The sequence below is a fragment of the Liolophura sinensis genome, chromosome 1 (genome assembly GCF_032854445.1).
Source record: "Liolophura sinensis isolate JHLJ2023 chromosome 1, CUHK_Ljap_v2, whole genome shotgun sequence".
Classification (NCBI taxonomy): Eukaryota; Metazoa; Mollusca; class Polyplacophora; order Chitonida; family Chitonidae; genus Liolophura; species Liolophura sinensis.
The window spans coordinates 51,333,981-51,350,134 of NC_088295.1; the positions used below are offsets into that span (position 1 = coordinate 51,333,981).

The 16,154-nt window shown below is 39.3% G+C and overlaps 1 protein-coding gene across 2 annotated transcripts in view; it reads left to right on the forward strand.

The window, feature by feature from the left end:
- LOC135474348 (tyrosine-protein phosphatase 10D-like) overlaps nucleotides 1–16,154 on the forward strand; it is a 46,968-nt gene that overhangs the window by 20,022 nt on the left and 10,792 nt on the right. For both annotated transcript variants that reach the window (XM_064754173.1, XM_064754174.1), the window contains exons 4-18: nucleotides 879–979; nucleotides 3,491–3,671; nucleotides 4,407–4,679; nucleotides 5,368–5,658; nucleotides 6,184–6,438; nucleotides 7,179–7,448; nucleotides 7,876–8,006; nucleotides 8,878–8,982; nucleotides 10,031–10,094; nucleotides 10,298–10,777; nucleotides 12,414–12,606; nucleotides 13,954–14,038; nucleotides 14,627–14,794; nucleotides 15,111–15,245; nucleotides 16,029–16,151. In XM_064754173.1, the coding sequence (XP_064610243.1) occupies nucleotides 879–979; nucleotides 3,491–3,671; nucleotides 4,407–4,679; nucleotides 5,368–5,658; nucleotides 6,184–6,438; nucleotides 7,179–7,448; nucleotides 7,876–8,006; nucleotides 8,878–8,982; nucleotides 10,031–10,094; nucleotides 10,298–10,777; nucleotides 12,414–12,606; nucleotides 13,954–14,038; nucleotides 14,627–14,794; nucleotides 15,111–15,245; nucleotides 16,029–16,151 (2,855 nt within the window). The remainder of the gene's footprint in view (nucleotides 1–878; nucleotides 980–3,490; nucleotides 3,672–4,406; nucleotides 4,680–5,367; nucleotides 5,659–6,183; nucleotides 6,439–7,178; nucleotides 7,449–7,875; nucleotides 8,007–8,877; nucleotides 8,983–10,030; nucleotides 10,095–10,297; nucleotides 10,778–12,413; nucleotides 12,607–13,953; nucleotides 14,039–14,626; nucleotides 14,795–15,110; nucleotides 15,246–16,028; nucleotides 16,152–16,154) is intronic.

Below are 16,154 nucleotides of genomic sequence, written 5' to 3' on the forward strand. Positions count from 1 at the left end.
GGTTTGGGCAGCGTGGCTTACTTGCCTCCGTTAAGTCATCTTAGCGAAGCAGCAGTAGATGAAAGAGCGGTGGAAATCCGTCCTGCAACAAGGAGGCACATTACTTGCACTCTAAGGATTCCTTCGTCGTCATATGACTGAAAAATTGTTAAGTATGAAGTTAAACCCCAAGCACTCACTCACTCATCTGAATATGACAAATTCAAAGGGAGGAAATAGGGATATCACTGCGCGCAGATTCAGTTGTGATTTTACAAATACTATGTTCATAGCAGTGAATTAAAGGTGAGGTTTAAAGTGGTTGAACAGTCAGATGGATTTTTATGCTATAAAGCTCATTTAGGGAAAACAGTAATCATGGTGATTCTAGCTCCTCCTCATTGCATTACATATATTATAACCCCACCCCTCCCCCACCAGATGCACCTAGTGTAGAGTGATATACAGTGTACAGCTTGCCCATCAATCTGCCCAGAATGTGGTTTACAGTATTCCCCCAATGTAGTAGTTCTTGGATAGTTTTACAATTGTGAAGGGATAAACTTTTGGACAGTAATATATTCAGTTTTTCTTTGAATGGTTTTGATAAGGGTTGCTTCATGTTAATTGCTACCTTTTCAGGATCCAAGATGGCGTCCAACGGCCATCTTTGACTTCTATTCATCTGTCTATGACCAATCCTTGCTGTGATAAAGTGATCAACTTCAGACAATACCATGTTGGTTAAAGGTAGCCCAGGTTGATGTATAGATGTTTGCTTCAAACTTTTTTTCGATGCGACATCTACTAAGGTTGTATCCTGTATGTTTGCCAGAATAGTAAGATTAGTAGCAAGCTGTTCTATGAACATTACATAATGTATCTATTATTTATTTCAGAACCTGTCCCTATTAAAGGCATCACCTTTTCAGGCCAGCCCAAGTCATACAGCCTGGCTTTCAGTTGGACCGTTTACCCCGCAGAAGCACATGGGTATATGGTGGGTACACTTCAAACAACAGTCTCTCTGTTCAGTTTATACTATAGTATATACAGTTCTTTTCATCTGTGATTGCTGAAGATGACCATGGCCAAGGGGTTGAGGTACTTGCCTTTCAGTCACTAGGACAGCCAACGCAGGAGTTCATACATTACAAAGGTGCACTCCCCCTCTCTCAATGTTTCTAGGGCCTTGGTGACAACAAGCCGTTAATGATACGTATGTGGCTTTTTGTGCTGTCTAACATTCTTTGAATACGACTTGTCTTTCACCAATATGGTGTGAAAATTTGTATGTGACATTTGATAGTGTTTATGATGTAATACACCAATGAAATAAATAAATAAATGTGGAAATGCTCATCACTAAAGGTTTGTGGGTTACCCCCGTACCACCCCCATGCCACCCCCCTCCGTCCCGTGCACTACCCGCCCCCCTCTTCTCCCCCGTGCACTCCCAGTTTCTTCCAACCTTAAGACTGACCACATCAGGGAAAAAGTCTTGACTATGATAATAAAAAACAATCAAGTAAGTAATGGTGTGATAGTCGAGTTGTGACTGGCAGAGTTCTGTGTGGACGATCTCTCAGCTGGACAACACTGGCCATCACATTAGGGGGATCTGTGAGGTAGAGCTTTATAAGTTATACCAGCATGTTATGTGTTGGGTGATTGCGGCATCTTATCCAACGCAGATTGACCAATCAGAAGCCTAGAATTTTCTCTGAATAGTGATAATTGTACATACATTTACACCTCCTTTGCTGAAAAAGCAGCTAAAGGTTAGTAATTAGTAAGCTATTAGTTCTTTCTACTTCATTTTTATTTTCACCGGTCCATAAACTGCCAAGACAATCCATTTCCTTGCACCGTGTCATTGTGCTCCCAATAAAAGGGTGTCCACCGGTCACCAATTGTTAATTTTTTCCAATGGCGTGAAAACAGTTGCAACTGACAGGTGTTTTTTTTAGCACACTGGTAGCCCAGTTAAAAGGCATACACAGATGTACACAAGCTTAGAAAAATAAATTAAAGAATGCTGAATATAGCTGAAGATTTACATATACTTTATGCACTTTGAGTTCCCCAAAACTAGTGTACATGCCAGATAAAGTCAACAGCTCTGTCAGAATCTGAAGGTGTAACTTTCAAGGCAATTTATCCACTTTGATCTCTTAAGTATAATGATAATCTCCTGTGGATTTGCTGACATCAGGGCCTCACAGAAAATATAATTTGTCAAATATCCTCTAAATATATTTTACAAATCAACACTCCTGAGCTTCATTGATTATGCTATTTATTAACATAATATAGTGTCATAACAGGTACATATTATCTACATTTGGCACTTGGGAACATTAATTACCCAACATGTCCAATTGCTGAATGCATTTACGTCTGGCTAGCTGCATTGACAGCCAGTCCTACTGGTTCATTGCTGTAGATCTGTAACAGGGTACATCGCAGGCCTGTTGAGTGAATGTACTCCTGTTGACCTGCTGATGAACAGGCAGTTATTGCAGTCGAACTGGGGACTGGCCCTGATAGCACAGTTGGTAGAGCGTCTGCTTTGGGAGAGGTAGATCCAGGGTTAATCCTGATTTGAGTCACATCTAAGACCTAAAAAGAGGAAGTTGTAACTTCTTAGCTTGGGGTTCAGTATGAAGGGGATAGCGCAACAACTGATTGACCAGTTTCAGTGTAATGGCTTGGGCGGGGTGACTTGCTTGCCTTTAGTAAGGCATCTCAGTGAAGCGGCACTAGATAAAAGAGCAGTGGAAATCCGTCATGCAACAAGCAGGTACATTACATGCACTGTAAGGATTCCTTCGTCGTCATATGACTAAAAAATTGTTAAATACGACGCTAAACCCCAAACACTCATTGGAACTTGGAGGTGGAGCAATGTCCCGGCCAGTAAGCAACTGCAGGGACATTGTAGGTGACAACTTCATCTGGAATTTCACCATGATTTTGACTTTCAGAAGTGTGAATGGTTACTCTTATGACATTTAATTTTTTTTTTCTTACTCTTATGACATTTAATTTTTTTTTCTCTTACTCTTACGACATTTAATTTTTTTTTTCTTACTCTTATGACATTTAATTTTTTTTTTTTACTCAAGAGTTTCCTGGTGTGCACATATTAAAGATTTATCTGATGCCTTAACATTGTTATAATAGTAGGGATATTATGTGTGTGTTATCTGTCCAGCCATGGTGTGATAGTTACACTTGTACTTGGCGTAGCTGAATTAGTCACCTGTACATTGATAGGCTTGTGATCATCCTGTCAATAGAGTGAGCTCTAACTTAGATTAAAACAAAACTTGTGATGATGAGGAAATAACTTGAGGAAATGACAAATGAAAAAAAACACTCAGAAATGGATAATCTTTGATTTCCTTCAATACACTTAACGTCCCAAACATGTCCGTCAGAATGTCTCTGTAGCCCTTGGTGTATATACACATAATGGTGTTGGATGGTTGTCTGTATATGTTACCAGGTGACAGTTACTGACTTGTCCAATGCATCAATCCCAAGATATGAGGAGACTGTCACAGGAAAAGATGCCAATGCGACAGGATTGTACCCGGGCCATTATTATGAAGTGGGCCTCCGTGCCTTTGTGAACTACACAGGAACTGTAGTGTACAGTGATAGTGTTACTAAAAACACTACTACCAGTAAGTACACATAAAGATTGTGTTTAATAGTGTGGACACTATAGTATACAGTGAAAGTGTTGCTGAAAACACTACTACCAGTAATTACATGTAGATATGGTGTTTAATGGTGTAGGCACTATAGTGTACAGTGATAGTGTTGCTGAAAACACTACAACCAGTAAGTACACATAAAGATGGTGTTTGATAGTGTGGACACTATAGTATACAGTGAAAGTGTTGCTGAAAACACTACTACCAGTAATTACATGTAGATATGGTGTTTAATGGTGTAGGCACTATAGTGTACAGTGATAGTGTTGCTGAAAACACTACAACCAGTAAGTACACATAGAGATGGTGTTTAATAGTGTAGACACTATAGTATACAGTGATGGTCTTTATGAAAACGCCACAACCAGTAAGATGGCATGCAATAGTGTAGGCACTACAGGTTACACAACCACTAAGTAGAGATGTACTCTTTATCTTGATTGTATCTTTTTTTATTAATTTTATTGATTATTTGTAGTCGGAAAGAAGGGAAAGACTGACAAGATTTTGCTTTGTAAACAAATCAGTCTAGTTTATTATACATAGAGATTTAGTAAGGAGGAAGAAGGATATAATCCTACACACATATAGGCCTGATCAGTTGATAGGCCTGATCAGTTGATAGGCCTGATCAGTTGATAGGCCTGATAGGTTGACAGGCCTGATAGGTTGATGTAAAGTTAATCCATGTTTGTCTTGTAGAGCCATTACCTGTGCTGAAGCTTAACTGGACAAGTTCTCCTGCCGACATCATCGTGTCTTGGCAGGCCAGTGCCGAGGCACAAAGTCGCCATGATGCCTTTGAATTCAGGTACCGTACTGTGCTCCGTGATCCCAACAGCTCCTGGATAATCAGTAATGAGACTCAACCTGAAGCTACCGTAAAAGTGTTCCCGGGTGAAAAGTATGATGTGGAGGTACGGACCCGCGCTGGTCACATCACCAGTGATGTCAAGCAAACATCTGTTATCATAGGTGAGTGAGCAGTGGAAACAGAAGGCAGAAAACCCTTTTAAAAAATCTATCTGGTCAAATATGGTGTCTGCTATATATGTTAGTACAGCGAGTACTGTAAAGCATATTTTGAGGGACTTGTCTGTGTATACTATAATTTTACTTTTTGTGAAGCTATACAATTGGCTAGACAACTACAAACATGAATATATTGGATTTCAATATTAGTAAATAGGCCTCAATTATTCTTGATCACAAAATAGTGACGAGTCACGACATAAGCACATTTTAGTCATAGATCTGGTGTGAATAGGACTTTAAGAACTTGTAGCTGGAAATTTAGATATTCTTTTGTACATGCACAGCTTTTGTTTCCTGTGCACTGAATATTCATATATGAAGTTCTGACTTACGGGAATAAAGAAAGAGATGTTCAGTAAGTGTTATCTCGCAGAATGCGGAATTTGAAGTAAATTGCAACATAGGAAGGAAAATGTTAACACGTATATACAGATGACTTTGCGCATGCTTATCTCCAAACGGATTTCAAAATGATTCGTAATGCCGTTTTCACTTTGATGTCTGATATAAATGTAATTTCGCGTTTTGTCTGACTATATCGCTTCATTTTTGTAAGTTGGATAATTTATAGAAATCTAGCTGTATGAAATTATGTGCAACATGAAGATATGTTCGTTCCTGTTTGCAGCGCCCAAAGCCCCTCAGTCTGTGTCGGTGATAACGGATAGGACCAGCACTGACAGCTTGTATGTGGACCTACAGGTAGACGAACACCTAAGTTATGCCACCCACTGGAATTTCACCTTAACACCCAATTCTCCTTCCTTCCCCGTTGTCACCAAGAGCATCGTCCACCCCTTTGTAAACCTCACAGAGATAGGCGGGCTGAGGCCGGGTGAAACATACACTATAGATGTATATTCGGTGACCGTGGGGGAGACAAGAAGTGAATCGTCTGCGGCAACCTCAGGAACTGTTCGTAAGTCTAAGCTGAATCACCATACAGATCCATCAGCCTCATTTATGCTGCATTGGGTTGAACAACTGGTGACGTTCAGTAATCTTTTTCCAGTATATTTTTGAGCAGACATAGCTTTACAAATTAAGCTAGACCAAAACATAAATAATCTGGACAACAGTAATAATTATTGAAGGTTTTTCAGAAACTTTCTTTAAAGCTAAGTATTTTAATGTTTTGAGTGTTAAACTTTGAACTTTTTTTGTTGCTTTGATCTGTTTTGCTCTGGTTAATAATACACTTTTCTTTTTGCTCATGCTGTGATTATTTCTGCCACACAAAAGTACAACTGAGTTTTGCATATTGTATTCTATATACTGGATCTGATCATTGGGTATTAGAATGATGTGTTAAGTATTGGAGTTCAGTCACAGTTTCTTGTTTCCACACTGCCACAAAATTAGATCAGTTCTGTTGCTCACTGGATGTAAATTTCGCATCACAGGTAACTGAACATGAATACATTGTTGTTATTTTTCTTCACAGGACCTGTTCTAGACACAGAGCTCGCAGAATCTGATGTGACAAACTCAACTTTGACACTAACCTACACAGAGAATTCTCCTGTGTTTGACAGCTACTATTTCCAGCTCATCGGAGACAAAGCTGTTGTGCGCAACGCGTCTCAGTCGCGGGAGATACACTTCGAGCAGCTTACCGGTGGTCAAATAGCGACCATCACGGCCTGGGTGAACAGTTCAGGTGTGACCAGTGAGCAGAAGACCTATCACTTCCAGACAGGTGAGTTATTTACCTGAGATTGAGCGAGGGTATTATGCTTCGGTTATTCTGTAGAATATTGATTTACATGAAAGTAAGGGTTAAAGAAGCAGATCCTTAGATACACACAGTGAGGTAATGAGGGGTTTGTTATTTGACAGCTACGTGAAGCGTAATTTATGCTTCTGAAGTGATGAAAAAAGCCCGGAAAGTGAACAACAGTTGTACCGATTAGTCAACCAAAAGCACCTCTCCATTGTCATTTCAAATAGGAGTCAAAATTTTGTGCCTGCCAAAGGGAGATAACTCAGATAACTGACCCTTCAGACGTTATTACAGGGAAACAAGCATAACACACAAGTGAAATACATACCTCCAGGAAGCCTCGAGCGAGATTTCACCACGATATGGCTGCAATATTGCTGATGTGACGTTCATTCATTTGAGTTCAGTTTGATTTATTTTGGCCATAGTTTGTTTAACTATCAAAAGTTCTTTTAATGATTTAAAAAAATAACAGTTTTTGATGGGACTTGCGTCTCTGGCCACTCATTGCACTACATTTTAGTAGTAGTGTTCAGACTCATACCAATGATTTTTTTTTTTTCCACACCTGTCATTAACTTTAACTAAGAAGTCCTAAACAGAAAATGCTTGTATATACATTTATGCAGGGCTGCAGGCTATGCTATCTACTGATGGCTCTTGTTATTATAAAACTGGATGACATTTTCAACTAATGTTGATTCCTTTTCCTTCAGATCCTAATATGGTGCTGACAGAGTTTGTTGTGCACGCTACAGAGATCAGCGTCATCTTGATCAAACCAGAAGGAAATGTTGATTATTACAACATAACATGCTACAATGGCTCAAACATATGTGGATTTTATCATTTAAATGCCTCTGAGAACCAGCAAGAAGTCAACTTCACAGATCTGACTGCTTACCAAGATTACAGCTTCACCATTATAACTGCCAGTGGCCAGAAGCATGTGAACAAAACATTTTCTAAACAGACTGCCCAGAGTGGTAAGGTTGCTGACACATTGTTATGACTACATGTGTATATCTTGAAGTACTTACACAACAAAGTCCGTGTGAAATTTAGACTAAATAAATCTGACTATGTTAATCAGTAGCATTATTTATTATTGTGGTGTTATGGGTAGTGGTTTTTATGTCCTTCTCTGGAATAGATAGCTATTTATGTTGTGACGATTGTGCAAATTTGTAATTCATTAAAGGATAGTTGATCTCAGAATCTATAGTATAACCATTTGTACAAAAACCTCTGGTACCTACAATAGTCTATACCACCAAAGTAGTTCTTTCATAACACGTATACATGTTTACAGTGTCTTATTGAGAAGAGGCCATGTGTTGTGGCTACACAGAGGCCTGAGTCTATATGCATATAACTTTCGCACTAATTGTAAATTGTTGTTTATTTTCCCAGCGCCATCAGTAGTTCGTAAAGTCAGTGCAATTGTCCTGTCTCCAAACACTGTCCAGGTACGTTGGGAGAGACCTGAGCTCTCCAATGGGGACATCACAAAGTACCAGGTGCGCTATGTCGGCAAGCTTGAGGTAAGCCTGCTCCACAACACACTTCTTGTAGCTCATTTCTTTAGTCTTACACATCCTAACGCAGTCTATTGAGGGAAGTGTTATGTGTAGATGGGATGTGATTGATACAGCCATACCTAAGGCACAAATTACTGTAAATAACAAATTTCACAACTTACGTTCTTGTGTAATGAAAACAATGTAAAGGTAAATGGTATGGGTAGTATCTCAAAAAATCTATTGAGGTCAGGTTTTCCCTACATGTAAACCACATTAACAGATGTTGCTTTTTAGAAACCAGGTGCAGATAAGTGTTAGTACATTATGTACCTGTAATGAACTGAAGTGTTGTGTCTCCTACAAAGCAAGCTCTTTAGTATTTATTTATTTATTTATTTATTTATTTGGTGTTTTATGCCCTACTCAAGAATATTTCACTTATACCACGGCGACCAGCATTATGGTTGGAGGAAACCGGGCAGAGCCTGGGGGAAACCTATGACCATCCGAAGGTTGCTGACAGACTTTCCCACGTACAGCCGGGAGGAAGCCAGCATGAGCTGGACTTGAACTCACAGCGACCAAGTTCTTTTGTAAGATTATCAAAATGAAAAAATTCTTTCATCAGCACAATACGTTTTTGAGACAAAATTGCATAACAGGTTGGATGCACTTATGGTTCAAGGCAGAAAGGGAAAGCTTGTGATGTCATCAATACCTGACTTACCAATATATTGTCCACACTCTTTTGTGTTCAGATATCTGAATGCCTTTAATTGAAGAAATTTTCATACAAAAAAGTATAGGTATTGAGGTGAAATTATGTTGATATACATTTCTAGTAGTGATAACCATTCTGTTGTGCTCAGACAGTGAATGTGTATGTTTGTAGGGTAAATCTAATGATGAGAAAACCCGCTGGTTGTCTGGCTGGGAGGTACCTCCCACTAACGTCACCTTGCCAAACCTACGAGCAGGCTATACGTACACCTTCTATGTAAGTATGTCATGCTCAAACCTTCTTAAGGTTTCTATGAAGCGTTGAAAACATTGAAAAGGCTGGAATTTGAAAGGTATTTTTCCAGACCTTGAAAAAGCAGTGAAATTTGGGGAGTGGTGGGAGGAGGGGGTGTTGTTGTTGTTAGGTCTGGAAAAGAACCAGCTGGAACAACTTTTTTATAGTATGCTGACAATTGTTTTCCTACACTTTGAAAAACATGCTTAATGCTCTGCTGAGTGAATGACTGAAAATTCAAGTAATGATGCTCATTTTACATCGCTTGAAGTGTGGAATACTTATTCCAAGTAGTTTGGAAAATTTGAATTTTGAGCCTGGAAAAGTCTTGGAAAAACCTAGAAATTTGAAATTTTTGAGGCATGTGAACACCTGCAGCGTGAATGTTGTCTGAAGTCTTTCCAAACCTCTGCTATAGGATGAACGTCATCTTACAGATGATACAGAATTGTTTCTGATTGACAGGTGTGTGAGTCCAATCTGTGCTTATATGCTAATCTGAAGTTTAGGTATGGCAGATTTATCAAGCCTGACCAAAGTTGTAACGTTTAACCCAGGAAATCCTATCTCCACTGTCAGCCAATCAGCATCTCCTGTATCCCTTTTAGTGCACTGTTAGTGACATGCAACTCAAGAAACCTGCCCCTAATTTCAGGCTGTCATAAAGTATGTGGGGGTATAGTGCGTGGGGTGAGCTAATCTTAACAGTTTTCACTACATCTTCATTAAACTTGACGCGCTTTTAGTCCATTTGGTCACATGGTTGTGCTTCATGGATCATCGTACAGTTTTCACTACATCTTAGGCTTTAGGAACATGCTTTGAAGATGTGCTCCCTTTTAAATATGTATCAATTGAGAAGATAAAAGGTACCAAGTGATTGAGGATTAGATATCTGTGTGTGTCTACAATATCCAAATGTCTGGTCAGCTTAGGTTACCATTTAAATTGAAGCACTAATCAGGCGTTGGGAGTCTCAGAACTTGTATTGAGTTTCGCTGAACTTCCGTTTGATTTTCTTCTTGTTTAGGTCAGTGCATACACTGTTACCTTAGGACCTGCAGGTGATACCACACTGACAGTTGCTGCTTATCGTAAGTATGACTCCTCCCACAGTAAGCATTAGAAGCTTCGGAAACTCACAGATTTTGTGCATTTTGTGACACTTTCAAGATGATGTTATCCCATATGATTGTTATTATTACTGGTGCTGGACTCAGGCAATATATTTTTAGCATGTTATTTTGATCTGGTTCAAGAAGTGTCTAAGTATAAATTCTGCTGTTTTTGTTGTCAGCACCACCATTCAAGGATAGTTTGAAGACAGAGGATCTTCTGCCCACAACAACGGAAGCCCCATCGCCAACCACAGCCAAGCTCAAATTCGTAAATGCCTTCTCTCAAAAAGGTGGTGAGGTCATTGCCTACACCATCATTGTGTCAACGGACAACAGCACTGAGCAGAAGATGCCAGTTGTCTTACCAGGTTGGCAGACAGCACAGAACGACCCGGCCATCAAAGCCTACCAGGCCATTGCCAATTGCACCGAGTTCTTCAGGGAGACCAGTGACTGTCACACACCAGCAGCCAGAAAGCGACGTAGTACTAACGAGCAGGCAGAATTTAATGTCTTCACAATAGGAACGGAGAAGGGCTGTGAGCAGAAGGTGTACTGTAATGGTCCCCTGAAGCCAGACACAGAGTATTACATCGCTCTGCGAGCTTTCACAGCAGGGGGCCCAAGTGACACACCCTACTCTAAAAAAATAAGGACTGGTAAGTGTCTTTTTTTTTGTCCAGATCCGAATGCGTGGATTTAAGGATTAGTTCCTTGTATGATTCCTTCATTTCATCAGATGAACAATGGGCAGACAATAGCTCAAGAAGGTTGCTTCCAGTTGCCTTAAGACTGGAACAAGATGTTCATTATACACTATGGCTGCCATAGTCATCTTTGTTATCCAGCTCATTAACTTTCTCTGTACAGTAACTCAAAGGATTAGTGTCCAGATTTATTATTTACTCATAATTAGAATAGAATGATAGTTATTGTGAAACGGGCACTGGAAAAGAGTAAATAAATATTAAATTTCTCTGCTCATCACGGGAAATGTACATGCATCGGCCACGTAACAGAGGATAAAGCTATAGCTTACCAGCCCCTATATTGTCTGCACATTCGCAAATTTCTCAACAAAGGTCAAATTCAATATCAGAGTCATTCACTAGGGGCTCAAATTAAAAAGGCGGTATATTTGCTTCTGTGTAGCTAGAATCCATCTCAAAAATGACATCGTGTTGATACAAATTCACAGGTTATACAGCCTTGGGTTGGCCATATGTAATGTCACCTACTGAGACATAGCGGCGGGGTTGTGGGAGTAAATCTATTGTTTTCAGTAGATTTAAAGTCATTATTACATTTCTCAGAAGCTCTCTTGGTAATATACTGTTTTTAAACAGGTTATCATCTTTATGATTAGGATAATACTTTATAATTATTTTCTTACTCCTGTAAGAAAATTACGACCCATTGCTATTTATTTCATCAGCTGGAAACATTTTCACATCCTTAAACAGATTTGTACTTAACCAGAGCTTAAAACCATGGGTATAAACTATTTAGAAACTGTAAAACTGCATGTAGTTTAAGTTATGTTAATATTTTTCCAGGTTTTACCTATGTATTTTACCTATGTATTTTGCAAACAGTTGTGTAGCATCTAGCTATGGTATGGCGTGTTTACTATGTACGTGTGCCGTTGCATGAAATTCTTCTTCTCATCATGATGAATTGTATCCCTTAAAACATTTTTGGTTCCTGAGGATTGCAGAGATGGAAATAAGATTATTGTTTTTAAAAAGGCTGTTCCAGAGATTTTTGGGCAAATCCAATCAGATTTATGCTATTATTTTGGAATAGCCCAAATACTTACTTTTCACAAAAATTTCAGCCTATGGACACGTTACAATTAAAGTGGTTGATAAAGATTCACATGCTTGCTTCCTCTCCAGCCATACGTGGGACGGTCTGTTGGCAACCTGCGGATGGTTGTGGGTTTCCCCTTGGGCTCTGCTTGGTTTCCCCCCGCGATAATATTGGCTGCCATCGTATAAGTGAAACATTCTTGAGTACCGCGTAAAACAGCAATCAAATAAATAAATAAACAAATAAATAAATAAAGTTCCAACAGTTTATAAAGCGGGTTTCATTACAACTTTTTCAAACCTTAAATCATTTCAACACTATAATAATTTACCTGTTCTTGCTAAATATTACAGGAAGGTACAAGGCCCAACTTGACTTGATGTTAATAAAGGGGGCTAACTCAGAAATGGTAGACTTGTGTTTGATATCTGCATGCAGGAATTTAGTGTGGTGTAGTTATAGCTGTTGATTTTCTGTTGACAGCTTCTATCCCGGCAGAATCTGACCCGGGCCCAGTGATTGGGGGCGTGGTCACCGGTGTGCTGATCATCGCCATCCTTGTACTAGCTGTTGTGCTCTACAGACACTGGCAGCGCAGACCCAACATGTACAAAAAAGAAGATCATGAGTTAGATTCGCATGTGAAGAGAAGCTCATCGCGACGAACCAAAGCCAGGTAAACCTGTTCTCAGTTACTGTAATTCTTCAACCTTTTCGCGTGTTTGCAAGGTGTTTATTCAAGCATATTCTAATGGCATTATTCTGTTCTGATTGATAAAATTATTCTTTTTGTGAAGCCCTGAAACTGGCTGAAATCTAACTAGTGTAGAAATACACTGGCTATGGCTTTCTTATGTACGTAAAGGTTGAGCAATTAGGTTAGCACATGTATTCCCTCATCCACACATATCAGCTCTCTGAATAACCCACCTGACTTGAAAAGTACCCCTGCAGGATGTGTAGGTGAGCTTAGGTGAGGCAGTACGAATTTGTGCTGTACTTTACTTGTAGATAAATATATTTAATGTAGAAGGGCTGATGAATGGTGAAGCCATGCTGGATGAGAGAAACTGTCTGTCTTCATAAAGTTAACCAGCTTAGCCTTTTTTCTTGTTTGTTACAAGTTTGAGAGATTGGCAAAATCTAGATATCAGCAGTTGATATATCTTGCTACAGTCCTTAGCCATGCCTGTGTGGCAATGGTTTTCATGTAATATGCAACAAGTAATATCGTATCACCCTGTATGATTAAATGACATTGGCTCTACCAGCTGCCAGTCTTCGCCAACATTGTAACCTCTAGTAGATGTAAGGGGTTCGCTCTACAGAGATAGAGCTGTTTGAAGATTGGATGATAAGTGGCCCTAGGAAGCTATCCATGTTAGATGCACTCACAGTAGCATATGGTTTCACGTATGTGGGTTAACTTGCCTGGGTTTTATATATAGATCAACATGTGGTGTAAATAGACATGTGTAGCCTTAAAATAGATTGTTGCTTGGCCAAATTGGCTGACTGGTACACTGTATCAAAATGTGAAAATCTAAAGCCAGGTTTATTTTCACTGTTATTTTTACTGTATAAACAATATATCATGTTTCTGTACATATGCAGGTTAGGTCCTGTACAAATAACATGATACTGTATAAAGTCACAGGAAGTTATGTGGTTTTGTTCTAAATTTAGGATTGTTTTTAATACCATGTACCAAATAAAAAAATACTGCATTTTTTTTTATGAAACAGTCATGTATTTTTTTCATTGAAATTTCTTCATGTTTTGTACCCTTGTGTGTGTGTGTCCTCATCTTTTAATTTATTGTATATTCCATCAGTATACAAATACCCTATGAACATTGGTCCAAAGCCGTTAGGCAGTCATGGAAACATGAAGATTCAGACTGTACAGTGTAGGAGAGCATATAAAGAATTTTAGAAATATATTGGGTAGACTATTATTTAAGTAAGTTTTGTAAGCTTTGTTAAACACTGATGTATGTGAATTCATTTTTTTTTTTTTCCAGCCGAATTGTAAAGCTGACAGACTTCCCTGACCACTTTATGCTCATGTCCGCAGACTCAGATTACAGATTTGCAGAGGAGTTCGAGGTAGTTATTTCAGTTATCTCAGAAAGATCAGATTGAACTTCAGTTTTCCCTACATGTACAATAATGTGAGGAGAATGTTACATCATTGATGTCCTCTGTGCGTATAAATGATTTTAAATTACAAAATTTCTGACTTAACCTCCTGGGTAATGGAATCAATTTTAAGGTGAGTGTAATGTGACGAGCGTGAAAAGTGGAAGAGACATTGTCCTACATCTGGGCACTGAAATGAAGATGTGAAGTGGAAGAGACAGTGTCCTACATCTGGGCGCTGAAATCAAGATGTGAAGTGGAAGAGACAACGTTCTACATCTGGGCAGTGAAATCAAGATGTGAAGTGAAAGAGACAGTGTCCTACATCTGGGCACTGAAATCAAGATGTGATGTGGAAGAGACAATGTCCCACGTCTGGGCACTGAAATCAAGATGTGAAGTGGAAGAGACAGTGTCCTACATCTGAGCACTGAAATCAAGATGTGAAGTGGAAGAGACAATGCCCTACATCTGTGCACTGAAATCAAGATGTGAAGTGAAAGAGACAGTGTCTTACATCAGTGTGTCATGTGTACTTATGTTTATGTTCCCCAGGAATTGCGGGATGTTGGGCGCGACCAGTCCTGTAACGCAGCAGAACTTCCACAGAATCGAGCCAAGAATCGCTTCACGAACATCCTCCCATATGATCATTCCCGAGTAAAACTACTTCCGACTGACGACGAAGAGGGATCGGATTACATCAACGCTAACTACATGCCGGTGAGTACGCAGACAGAACTGGGCTGTGTGCGTAGGGAGTGTAGGGCAGGTGGGCATGGTTCTTTTTTACACCGTACTGAAGAATATTTCACTTATTCGACAGTGACTATCATCATGATTTGAGAAAACCAAGAAAAGCCTGGGGGACAGTTCACACCCATGACAATCCGCAGGTTGCCAGATCATAACCTAGTGTGATCCAGGAGAGGAGAAGAAGAAGAGTTCATAACCATTGAGTACACGACAGCACAAGATAAGGGGATTTTGTTTGGAGGGGTAGCCTAACTGACTACATTGAGTTCTTTCTTGTTGCCAGGGTTACAATTCCAGACGAGAGTACATAGTTACCCAAGGCCCTCTGCACTCCACCAGGGATGACTTCTGGAGGTTGCTATGGGAACAGAATACTAGAAACATCATTATGTTAACCCGGTGTGTGGAAAAAGGAAGGGTGAGTTTGTAGTATCCCAGACAGAGGATATGATACATGTACATATATACTTTGTTAACTATGAGAGAGTAAAATGACAAACTTGGCTTATCTGATGGGGATATATCATTGTAGAAATACTTACAACAGAAATACCTGCTCAAGAAATATTTACAACTTTAATGCACTTCCACTTGGCCAAATTTTGTTTTAACATGAAGCTTGCTCAGAAGTCAGCAATAGTTTTAGTAATACCAGATGTACCAGCAGAAATGAAGCTGGACATGTTATACTGTTTACATATTTAGATTAACTATGATTCAGATTGCCATGTGCAGGATTATATGTATTATGTGTGTATGTATTCCAGGAGAAATGTGATCAGTACTGGTCTCAGTACGTATGTATGTATTCCATGTGTATTTATTCCAGGAGAAATGTGATCAATGCTGGCCCCAGTATGTGTATATGTGTTATGTGTGTATGTATTCCAGGAGAAATGTGATCAGTACTGGTCTCAGTACGTATGTATGTATTCCATGTGTATTTATTCCAGGAGAAATGTGATCAATGCTGGCCCCAGTATGTGTATATGTATTATGTGTGTATGTATTCCAGGAGAAATATGATCAGTACTGGTCTCAGTACGTATGAATGTATTCCATGTGTATTTATTCCAGGAGAAATGTGATCAGTGCTGGCCCCATTATGTGTATATGTATTATGTGTGTATGTATTCCAGGAGAAATGTGATCACTACTGGCCTGAGTACGTTTGTATGTATTCCATGTGTATTTATTCCAGGAGAAATGCGATCACTACTGGCCTCAGAACTCTGAAAACATGTTTTATGGAGATCTCCAGGTGGCTATATTGAATGAAACCAAGTTCCCAGATTGGACGATTACAGAATTCAGAGTTTCGCTGGTA